The sequence below is a fragment of the Mastomys coucha genome, unplaced genomic scaffold (genome assembly GCF_008632895.1).
Source record: "Mastomys coucha isolate ucsf_1 unplaced genomic scaffold, UCSF_Mcou_1 pScaffold21, whole genome shotgun sequence".
NCBI lineage: Eukaryota > Metazoa > Chordata > Mammalia > Rodentia > Muridae > Mastomys > Mastomys coucha.
In genome coordinates, this window is record NW_022196904.1 from 168,619,169 (window position 1) to 168,631,374 (window position 12,206).

Below are 12,206 nucleotides of genomic sequence, written 5' to 3' on the forward strand. Positions count from 1 at the left end.
CACACACACACACACACAAAAGAAGGAACCAGGAGAGACCACAAATCAGTAAAAAGAAACTGGGTTTATTATAATTTGGCCAGCCTAGGGTGAAAAACAAAGCCCAAACTTCCTAATTTCTCTCTAGCTCAAGGCCTTAATTTAATAAGGACCAACCAAGCAACCACCAACTGAGCAGGCAACCAAAACAAAGTCAAAGACAGAAAAGTGTAGTTACAAACACACCTAGATTTAAATTGTTAGCAACAACAACAACAACCAAACAAAAAAAAACAAACAAAAAAACCCCTTTAGGTACTAACAGAACTATCAGAAAGCCACAGAGAGGAAATAACAAAAACTGCTTTCGATGGAGAAGTGGTAACTGGACCAACTTCCCTTTGTCCTGAATTGTGAATTCAGAAGAATGCCCAGTCCTGACAGCCAGGCAGCTTCTCTGGGTGGGGGACTGAAAGGGGCCCAGTAAGCGCATCTTTAAGCAGCCTTGGCTTTCCCAAGGGAAGCATTGGGAACTGGCTTTGGGCAGATGGGATGAAGATTGTGAAGAAGAGGGCAAAGGTCTGTGCAGCCAATGCTTAGGAGAACAGTACCTCGGTAGGAGACAGTGGCTAGCTGTCAGCCGGCCAGTCTGATAGGACGCTCTTACATTCATAGCCCGCTTTACTCTACAGAACCGTGCATTCTAGTCTTGCTTACTCTCTGAGCTCTGTAATTTGCCGCAGAGGGAACTAGATGTTTACTTCTTTGTAGGAGAGAGAAAATTTGTCCTCATTGTTTTGTGATTCAGTTTTCGGGCTTCTTTTCCCTTCTCATGAGCTGAACCTGCATGTAGGAAGTGCTAACACCCAAAGAGGGCTGCCTCAGGGGTTGGAGGAGCAGTCAGCAGAGGAAAGTCTAATTTATTTTTAATAAAGACCCATTTGTATGAATAGCCGTGAGATTTATATCCTCTGACAGAAGTCCATAAATTCTGTTTCTCACACTGAACTCTTGATGGATATGGACGGAAGAGACTTGCAGTTGATCATCTACACTGGGCCGCAGGTTTCTAACAAGATAACTAAATACAATAGCGTTGTGGAATATTTAAAGCAATTTTTTTTTATTTAATAAACATTTTATTTAAAGCTTCCTTTTGTTGAACAGACCACCATTTTAGATCAAACATTCTTCAGAGGAGATCTAAGTTGAAAATTATTTAGAGCAAAAATGTCAATGAGATGAGGAGTTACAGCAAACCTGTGAAGGCGTGAAGGACCCAGAGGTCTTCCTTGGTCTCTCCCTCATTTACCAGAGGAGAGATTTAAAGCAATTTTTGAATAAACTACTAATAATTTCATAGTTTATGCCAGATGCAGTGGCACATACCTTTAATCCAAGCTCTCAGGAGGTAGAGGCAGATAGATTTCTGAGTTTGAGGTCAAATTGATGTACAAAGTGAGTTCCAGGACAGCCAGAGCAATACAGAGAAATCTTGTCTCAAAAACAAACAAATAACAACAAAATAATAACAATAATACTTTCATAGTTTAAATTTCTAATCGGTACCAACACAGGGTAGCTATGTTCCACCCTTTGCTTAGATCTGTTTGGACTAGTTTCTAATTCATCCTAAATTCTTCAGTTACTTCAGAATAACTTCAGTATTCTTTGATTAAAAAATAATCCCTCTATTTTCTCTGCTATGTTTAGAATTCTATGAGGAACTATCAGAGTTGCAAATTAAAGAAAAAAAAAGTTGTCCGAACTCAAGGACCTGAACACATGGGACAAAATTGTTAATCTGAAGAGATACACTTTTTTTGTTGTTGTTATTTATATTCTGAAAGCACAAGGAAGTGGGATTTCCCAGAGAAGGCAGAATTCCCTGGTACCAGCGAGACAGTGGGGGACAGGTGAGGCTTCCATAGCTTCACTTCCACTTGTAGTGGGATTGGTTCCTGGTGGAACGCACAGTCGGATGTAGTGAATTCTCTGGTTCTTCAGGATAGCAGGTGCTGAAGTTTCTGGGACTCAGGTGTGCAAAGTAAATAAAACTTGGCTGAAGAGATGGCTTAGCTGTTAAGAGCATCTGCTGCTCTAGCAGAGGACCTGGCTTTGGTTCTTAGCACTTATATGGTGGGTAATAACTGTCTGTAATTCCACTTGCAGACACTCTCTTCTGGCCTCACGTAAAATAAATAACTCTTTATTTAAAAAGGGGGCTGGATATGATGGCTCATACTTTAAATCCCAGCACGTGGGAGGCAGAGGCCGTCAGACCTTTGTGAGTTCAAGGCCAGCCTGTTCTATGTAGTGAGTTCTAGGTTACCAGAGCCACACAATGAGAAAGTCACAGGCAAAGAATATGATAGCATTTAGAATCTGGCAAAGCAAAGGGACAAATGCCTTCCTAGAGTCTGGAAAGAAATGCAGTTGTGTTGCCATGCCATGTGAGTATTCTAAGAGATTACACTTGAGTCCTTCCACGCTCTGGCATTTGTGGTAATTTGTAACAGAAATAACAGAACTTATATTGTATAGGGTAGCAAGGTAGATACCTCAGTTATTAGCAGTTGCAGCTGGGAAAGCTGAGATAGAAAAGTATCAAGTTTTGCCTAGTGTCACACACCTGTGAAGTGGCATCAGTCAAGGAGTAGGGTTTAGGACACTTGTCTTCAGAGCGCATGTTCTTTACTGTTTCTCAATATTTCTCCCAGGATTTCTTATGGGGAGGAGGATGAAGAGGAGGAGGATGGGGAGGGAGAGGGGGAGGAGAGAGAGGAAAAGGAGGAAGGGGAGGGAAAAAGCTGGTAGTAGAGTCCCAGGGAAGAGAGTGAGTCTGTCAGCTGGCTAGTGCACAGCCTGCCTGACTCACAGGGAAGCTCGTAACTCCTGGATTAATGGAGAGCAGAAAATTAGTTGTCCCTCGGGCTAGGTTTGAACTCTTTCCTGACTAATCTCCCATCAGTGCTTTGATCACGACAAACTGGTTTCCACGCTGTCCTAGATCCAGGTTGTTAAGCAAGACTCTTTTTCTACATGTGTTCCTTTGCTCAAGCCACCTGCCATTTCCTTCTACCTCTCTATTACCCACTCTTTTCCTCCTACAGTTCTATTCCCACTCCAGCCCAGTTACCACTCCCTGGGAGCGCTTGGGCTCAAGAACTTCAGCGTGAAATCAAACATTGCCCTGGGCCTCTTTTCTATGTTGCCAGCAAGTGCCTTACTCTCTTTCTCATTTTCCTCCTGATGTTTGATAGTTTATGCCCAATGTGACTAACCTCTGTGAACTTGCATCAGAGCTGTCGAGGTGTAGAATTTTTGTTTGTTCTTAAAAATAAATCTTAATGGCACACTCAGTTTTGATTTTTCGTGAGAGCATTTATTTGCCTTTTTCTGACTCCCCACTATTGCTCCGGTAGCTTCTATTACTGAGCGCGTGTGACTGAGGGTCACCTCCGTCATTGCTTGGGTACCCTGCAGCGCGCAGCAGCACACACATCACTAATATGCCTCTAGATAACCAGGGGCAGGTCGCGAGGAAAGATGGAGTCGGTGGTTGTCCCCCCACCCCGTGACCCTTTCCTTCCACGGTCAGCGTTACCCACTACCACCACCACCACCACCACCGCTGCGCCCCACCCCGCCAAGCCCCGCCCCTCCCCGCCCCGCCCCGCCCCGCCGCGCCGCGCGCCGCGCTTGCGCCACCTGCCGCTCGCTCCTGTGGTCTGCGCGGCGGCGCGCCCGGCCGGCGCCTCCGCTTCCAGCCAAGATGGCGGAGAGCTGCGAGGCTCTGGGCACGGTCCCGGAGCACGAGCGGATCTTGCAGGAGATCGAAAGCACCGACACCGCCTGCGTAGGGCCCACCCTCCGGTAAGGTTCTCACATGCCCGGGCTTTCGGGGCTGCCCTGACCAGGGACTCCTTAGGAGCCGGGCGGGGCGTCCGCTGCCGGGTGCGCGCGCGTCGGCCCGACAGGTGGTGCGCGCGGGGGCGGGCGCTCGTGGGCTGCGGGACCCGGAGGACCCGGGCACCTGTCACCGCGCAGCCTGTGGGTGTGGCTGCCAGGGTGTCTCTGACCCTGGGAGCTGCCCCAGCCTAAGGCCTTGATGCCCCGAGGCCCTGACCCCTCCGCGGTGGCTGTCTGCTCTGTGCTGGGGACGAAGGTCACCGGCAGGTGGCCGGAGTGACTGATCCGGGTGCCAAGTTGCGCGTTGATGAGCACTGACTGCTCCGGGTGTGGGAGAATTGAAATTGAGCGGGAGACGCCAGCACCCTTCTCCCCCGCTGCAGCGCCCTTCTCCCCGGGCGAGACGCGAGCGTGGGCTGACAGCTCGGGTTCATGCTTGGGTGACGATGCTCTTGGGACAGGAAGCCTTTACTTATTGACAAACGTTTTGTTAATTTTTGTATTAAAAATTCAGCTTATTTTAAATGGATCCAAATCCACTCTCTTTAGGAATAGTAGTACCAGGTAATGAATAGTCCATACCAGATGGAATGCTTGCTGCCCCTATGGACTGGTACTGGTACAGAGCCATTAATCATTAACACTAGGTTAGACACTTCAAGGATTACGATTCCATCTTTCGAAATTAGGATGAATGAATTTGTGGCTCACTAAGGGAATTTGAGAGGGATTGTGCTTTGTCAGTAGTCTTTCTTCAGGATACACTTCCTGGAAATAGAATTCTGTTTTCTCAATGTAAATGTAGATAAAATGAAGTCAGTTCAACTTGTAAATTAACTTTACCCCAGGGAGCTAGATCTTCTGATGGGTTTCTTGTTTCTTTCCCATAAACTGCCACTGATGACTGTAAAAATCATTTAACCCCCTTAGCCTTGTTTCTGTATTTGTGGGGTGGGGGGTGGGTGGGGGTTGTTTAGAACATGAGAGATCTTGCCCATTTATTCTCTACCTCCAAGCACTTAATAGGCAGGTTATATGTTTTTTATTACAGAAAGTTCCTGCTATGATACGGAAAGGCCTCATTAGTGTCTTTTAATTTTCTTCTTCTTTCTCTTGTTTTTGTTTTCTAAACAGGGTTTCTCTGTGTAGCCCTGGCTGTTTTGGAACTCACTTTGTAGACCAGGCTGGCCTCAAATTCAGAGGTTCACCTGCCTCTGCCTCCCAAGGGCTGGGATTAAAGGTGTGCACCACCAATGCCCAGCTCCTTTTGTTAATTTTCTTACATGAATCTTTTCATTAGATTTTACATATACAGTAGTTAAAAATAGGAATCAGACTCAAAGAAAACTTTGTGACATCTACATAGATTCCACTGAAGTTCCCCTCCAGTTTCATAGGACAGCCATTCCTTAATGTGTTCATGAAGCAGTTTATTTGTGATTTATTTACTGCATTTATTTGCCAGGGGTCAGGAAATGCACTTTTGTCTTTGGTAGTTGCCCAGCCAGTGTGGAATAGAAAATGAGTCCTCATCTTGGTGTGTTGTTACTCCTGGTCTTCAAAAAGCTGGAAATCAAGTCCCTTTGTTGGACCCTAGGAATGACACACATCAGGACTGGCCATCATTCAGTAGTAGAGGTCAGCAGTTTCAACAATTTTGAGATTATTTCCCTATATTACCTTGGCTGTCTTGGAACTCACATGAAGGTGAGGCTGGCCTTGAACTCATCAGGATCTACCGGCCTCTGCCACAGCTTCGAGATTAAAGGTCTGTGCTACCATTCTGGTCAAGTTTGAAATTATATATTGTCTAGTTCAAGTAGAAGGGTTTTTTGTTTAGTTTAGTTTAGTTTTTTTTTTTTTTTTTTCTTTTTGAGACAGAGTAACTGTGTATATGGCCTGGCTGTATTCAGCCTGCTAAATAGACCAGGCTGGTCCTGAATTTGTAAGCGTCTTTCTGCCTGGGATTACAGGCTTGTACCACCATGCCTATTTTAGAGGGAACTTAACATTCACATATTGGTTGAGTGTGGTTGGCTGTGATCCTAACACTTGGGAGTCTGCCTCTTAGCTTAAATGAAAGGACAGTGTGTCATCCGCTTCTTTGCTACATTGACTTCCTTAGGATGGTTGGGTGAGGTAGCCAAACATCCTGAGACTAGTCTAGTGGCTGTGAGGTGCGTAGCAGATAGGCTATTGGATATCAGTGTCTCCTTAGATTCCTTTCCTTATGTAAAAACTAGATTATAGGCAGAGTTGTGATTCCTGCCTTCCTCAGTTCTCTTTACCTCAGCAGTGTGGGTTCACCTCACTGAATGAACTGAGCCGGGTCTAACAGAACGAAAGAGCAGCGGAAAGGCACACTCTCTCTCTCTTGAAATTATTTTTATTTTATTTTATGGGTATGAGTATTTTCCCCGCAGGTATGTCTGCACTATTTGTGGGCCTGGTGCTGAGAATGTCAGATCTCCAGGAGCTGCTGTTACAGACTCCATGTTGCAAGGCACCACGTGGGTGCTGGGAATTGAACCTGGGTCTACTAGAAGAGCAGCCAGCGCTCTTAACCACTGAGCTCCCTCTCCAACCCCTGCGTTCTCTCTTCGTGTGCTGGAACTTGGATCTTCTTCTGCCTTTGTGATACTGGAACTTCTGGGATCCCCCTGTACTCTGAGACTTACTTTGAGCCCCTGTGGTTCCCGGATTTCTGATTTCCACAGAATTGTATTCCTAGTTCTGCTTCTCCAGCTTGCACAGTCTGTCATGGCAGCTCTTACCTTCCAGAACAAACAACTTAATTTGACAGTAAATTCTTTAAATTTCATTTCATCTTATGTCCCTCTTCCCTTCCCCCTCCCTCCCTCCTTCCTTCTCCCCTTCCCTTTCTTTTTCTTTGAAGATGGGGTCTCACTGTATCACAGAGAGTGAGCTCCAGCTTCAAGTCATTCTTCTGTCTCAGCCTCCCGAATGCTGGGATTCTGGTGTGTGTTGCCATGTCCTAACATGGCTTTAATTTTTTCAATTTAAGTGTAACTTATTATGTTTGTATGTGTGTATGATATGCCCCCGCCTCTGTGTGTGTGTGTGTGTGTGTGTGTGTGTGTGTGTGTGTGTGTGTGTGTGTGTGTGTGTGAGTGTGAGGGTGTGTGTGTATACATACGCAGGGGCACATGCCATGGTGTGCGTGTGGAAGTCACAGGACTCTCTGCATTCCACTTTTATTTGTATTCCAGAGATTGTACTCAGGCTGTCAAGCTTGTGCGGCGAGGGCTTTGACCTACTAAGCTTGACTTGCCGGTCCTCAATTTAATTTTTAATGCAGTGATATTGATAACCGTAATCCGTGTAAGCAAAAACTTTTTGGACTTTTTGATAAGTTTTTAAATTGTGAAAGAGAACAAAGAAATTGAGAATTTCTTTTTAACTTTCTTTTTCTTTCTCCCCCTCTCCCCTACCCCATTGGCTTCAAATTTCCTATGTAGCCCAGGCTATCCTGGAATTCACTATAGTTCTCTTCCATCAGCTTTCTGCAAAGACTGGCCACTAACTCTGGAAAAAACACATTAAAAACACAGTTGTGTTCTCTATCACTGTTTTTCCTAGTATGATTTTAACTACTGGTTAGAATTTTAACTTTTAGCCAGCGAATATGTTTCACTTCGAAACTACTGGGGTAGTACTACCGTCAGACTGGCAAAGCTCACAAGCACACCACCTTTGTAGTTAAAGCATCTTTTACACACGTTCATAAGTGGAGCAAACTGAAAGTGGAGTTACCTTCAGTAACTGTCATATAAATAAAGCCTCTGCAGGACATACAGAAAGGGGAAACAAAAGCATTTAATTCAGTTGTGCTTGATAGTCTCCTAGTATTCCATTGTACTTAGCAATCAGATGGTTAAATGATTATTCATTAATTATCTAGGGGTTTTTGTTGTTGGTTTTTTGTTTTTTTGTTTTTTGTTTTGTTTTGTTTTGGTTTTTTTTTGGTTTTTCAAGATAGGGTTTCTCTGTGTAGCCCTGGCTGTCCTGAAACTCACTCTGTAGACCAGGCTGGCCTTGAACTCAGAAATCTGCCTGCCTCTGCCTCCCAAGTGCTGGGATTAAAGGCGTGCACCACCACTGTGTGGCAATTATCTAAGTTTTAATGTTACCTGAAGTCTGGTCATTATTTTTAGACATGTTAAAAAGTGTCAAAATAATGATTCAGTTTATTTGAGTACAAACTTGCTGTCTTAGTAAGGGTTTTACTGCTGTGGTCCAAGATTTAGAGAACTAGAATGTGCTTGGGGACTTAAGTTTAGGTTACTAAATTATTGAACTTCATGAAATAAGGTGGAGAACAGTAAAGGAAGACCTGTGCTGTGGACCTCTGGCATCCACACAGGTGCACGTGCACAGGCAACAAGCCCAGCAATGTACATATTACCACCTCCCTTCCAGCAACACACACGGAACAAACAAAAGAAAAATAACTTACTGATCCAGATACCAGACCTAGGCCCTTGGTGGATATAAAATCTTTAACCAAATTCCTGGAAAATGCCTGCTTTTTCCTAGTGACTACATGATGGCTCGTTCCTTTAGTTAGCCAATCCATTTTCTTCACTTCTTTCACCCTTTCTGTCTACTGACTCACACACCGAGAAACTGATCTTCAAGTCTGTCCCCCACGTGTCTCATTCTTGATTAAGAATCTCTTCTGTTAATCAGTTGGTGCTTGGTCTTGTTACTGGTTCCATAATTTTGAGAGGGGAAAGGTCTTAGTTTGATGGAAATAAAACAAAACCAAACAAACAAACAGATCTCACAGCACTTTCAGAGCTTCAGAGAAACTTCTGTGTACGACTGTGTCTAACACACCATGCGTGTATTCGTTTCCTCCTGGGAGCAGGCCTCAGGCCAAGCAGGGGCCCTCCATAACTGAGCCACTATCGCCCATTAGGAAGGGCTTGCCTCGCTGTTTGGCGTGGTAGTTCGTAGGGTTCATTCTAGTAGAGACGTTAGTCTTCCTTATTTGCATAGCATCTTCTGGTACTGTGAAAGCCACCTGTCAGAGAGGAAGTCCAGCTCAGTTCTAGCTTGCAGTCTATATAGCTTGCACCCAAGGTGTCTTCAGCGGCAGGGTCTTATTGTCTAGTTCTGGTGGGTAATCAAGAGACATGGAAAGTAGCCTGTGTTATTCTGAGGGCCTCTGGGTCCTCCCTGACCGTACAAAGAGGGACCTCATTATCTAACACTGGAGTTTCTGTTTGATTAACAGTGGCTTCTAGGAACAGTGTTATCTAGAGTCACGCAGGTTGTTCTCTCTTGAACTAATTTTCTTTTTACTTATTTTTTAATTTGGCTTACAAAGTAGTGGGTTCCATGTGGCTTTTTCATATGTCTTTCAGTTCACCTAACCCTTCCTTCCTGCTCCTCTTCCTCTGTCTCCTAGCCCCCATTCCTGATTGAACTTGTCTACCTTCTGGGTTCCCTCTTTCTGTTTTCTTTTTCTTTTTCTTTTTTTTTAAAGATTTATTTATTTTTATTTATTATAAGTACACTGTAGCTGTCTTCAGACACACCAGAAGAGGGCGTCAGATCTCATTATGGGTGGTTGTGAGCCACCATGTGGTGCTGTGATTTGAACTCAGGACCTTTGGAAGAGCAATCGGTGCTCTTACTTGCTGAGCCATCTCACCAGCCCCCTCTTTCTGTTTTCAAATTACCAATGTTCTACTGGCCATGGCTACGGACCCCCGACTCACAAAGCACTTCAAGTTAAATACATGATACTAAAGATTCAAAGCTAGGGCCCATTTATCAGAGAGATCTGTGGGTTTGTTCTCTTGTCGTGGGTTACCTTGCTTACTATAACTTCCCTGGGTAATTTCACTACTGTGGTTTAGCTAAATTGTCATGACACCAAACTGCAGTCTAAATATATTCATGGACAAATGCTACTCTTATCCTTAATCAGAGACACTTCTTTTATAGTGACTGGTAAGTGTTCTCGATGCTTTGATAGTTTAATGCTTAGTCCTTAATAGGGCATGCTCAGGAAACATTTGGAAGAAGGAGTAGGAAGAATGTCAGAGCCTGTAGGTAGGGAAAGACAGGTGAGAGATACTGAGCGCATGTCCTAACTATTGCAAAGATGATCTTACAGCAGCCGTGATTGCATGAACTGGGCCTGTACAAGGTTGGATCTCTCAACAGCCCATCCTGGATGGGGAGGGGCTAAAGGAGCCTACCTCTCCCTGCTGAACTATTGGCTACTGATGGATTCTGAGAGAAGGACAGTTGCTGCTTCCTGTTTTGTACCAAGTGGTGAGCCCACCAGGCTTCAGTGGGCAGACCCACACCTGTGGCCATGGAGACAGCACTGAGTAAAGTCTGAGGGTCACAAAACAGAACAGAAAGGCATGGATGTGGGAAAGGGATAACAACAGGAAATAAGAAAGTATTGTATACATACATGAAATCCTCAAATAGCAAATTTAATAAGTATTAAAAAAAACATAAACCAAAAAACTTCTGTGCCATTAGTTGGGAACTTATTTTTTTTTTAATTTTGTTGTTTTCCTGTAGTTACTTTTTTTTTTCTCGTGCAAAATTTTTATTTTTTTAAATAAAATATTTAAATACAACTAATTTTTTAAAAATCCTTTTTGCTTTGAATTTTGTCATAGTGTGGAAGTCTATGCTTGTGTAAGGGACTTTGGCCGTGTTTTCTCATGCTCCTTATGTCGTTTTATGCTTATATTTACATCTGATTCTTTTTTCATATTCCTGAGACACAGTGTAAGGAATGTCTCTATCCCCATAAACTATCCCCATTATCTATAGCAATCCAGATGCTTTAATACTAATTTTTTGTTGTTGTTGTTGTTTTTCAAGACAGGGTTTCTCTGTATAGCCCTGGCTGTCCTGGAATTCACTCTGTAGACCAGGCTGGCCTCGAACTCAGAAATCCGCCTGCCTCTGCCTCCCAAGTGCTGGGATTAAAGAGGTGCGCCATCATCACCCAGCTAATACTAATTATTATTATTTTTTTTTCTGAGACAGGGTTTCCCTGTGTAGCCCTGGCTGTTCTGGAACTCACTCTGTAGACCAGACTGGCCTCAAACTCAGAAATCCTCCTGCCTCTGCCTCCCAAGTGCTAGGATTAAAGACGTGCGCCACTACTGCCCAGCAACTAATTATTAAAAGTAGATTTGTTTTCCACATTTTCTCCGGATGTTGCCATTATCAGGTATTTAATTTTCATACACAGCAGGACTGAATCTGGTTTCTCTGTTCTGTTAATGTTTTATGTCTGCTCCCATCTTGTAACCGACCTTTTAGTTATGGAGGCTTTGGTGTGGGTTCTATTTGATTGGGCTATCTCTACCTTGTCACTCATTGTTCTTTGTTCTAGCTGGTTGGCCTATCTCTACCTTGTAACTTATTTTTTAAAGGGGTTTCTTGGTAATTCTTCTAGTTCATTCTTCAAGTGAACTTCATAATCAATTTATCTAGCTCCTAAAAATACCTTGAAAGTATGTCTTTGAGATTGAGCTAAATTTATAGATTAGTTAGGGAGAACATACATCTTGGCAATTTTAAGACTGTGTCTAAGAACATACTATAATTTAATAAGAGTTTGCCATGAATAAATTTTAGAGCTCTTAAGATTTCATGTAGTTGTAGTTGTGTGCTTTGTAGAGACATTTTGATCTATGATGACCATCATACATGATGATGGTCATCATGTTGTCACATCATACATAGATTGTGATAAAGTTGGCAATTTTCTGTTAGGAGGCCATACCACAATGAATCAGTTTCATATTTGTGATGAGGCTGTGGTAAAGATACCTATTATGCTGCTGGTCATATAAAAGTAGAGCTTGATAATTGTATATTTTACAAATGGTCATTCATGGTTTATTATTTGTACTTTTGAAATTTATTTTTTAAAGAAATTTTCTTGTTTATTATTTATGTGTACGTGTTTGTGCCTGCCTGAGTTTAGTGTATTGCAAGAGTTGCAGTGTGTTTGATACCTAGGAGCTGGAGTTGTAAGTGCCATGTGGGTGCTGGGAACTGAACCTATGTCCTCTGGATGAGCAATGAACACTCATAACCCATGAACCGCCCCTCAAGCTCCCAGATCACCATTTTAGATTCTGCCTTTCCTAATTAAAGTTAACTGTAAGACAGCTCTAGGTTCTTTTGTAGGTTACAGCATTTTTGTCATAGGAGAGGACAGCTCTGTGCATGTTATTACCCCCAAAGACCTTCCAGTGGGACAGGATGTGGAGGCGCAAGACAATGATATTGATGATTGTAGG

At 43.5% G+C, this 12,206-nt stretch overlaps 1 protein-coding gene across 2 annotated transcripts in view; it reads left to right on the forward strand.

Moving 5' to 3' along the window:
- The window catches only part of Exoc6 (exocyst complex component 6), a 156,258-nt gene that overhangs the window by 9,045 nt on the left and 135,007 nt on the right, over positions 1-12,206 (forward strand). The window contains exon 1 of one of the 2 annotated variants that reach the window (XM_031390195.1): positions 3,703-3,855. The exons of the other annotated variant lie outside the window; for it this stretch is intronic. Within the exon in view, the coding sequence (XP_031246055.1) occupies positions 3,755-3,855 (101 nt within the window). The 5' untranslated portion in view covers positions 3,703-3,754. Of the gene's footprint in view, positions 1-3,702; positions 3,856-12,206 lie in introns of those variants that run through there. 2 annotated transcript variants of the gene reach the window in all.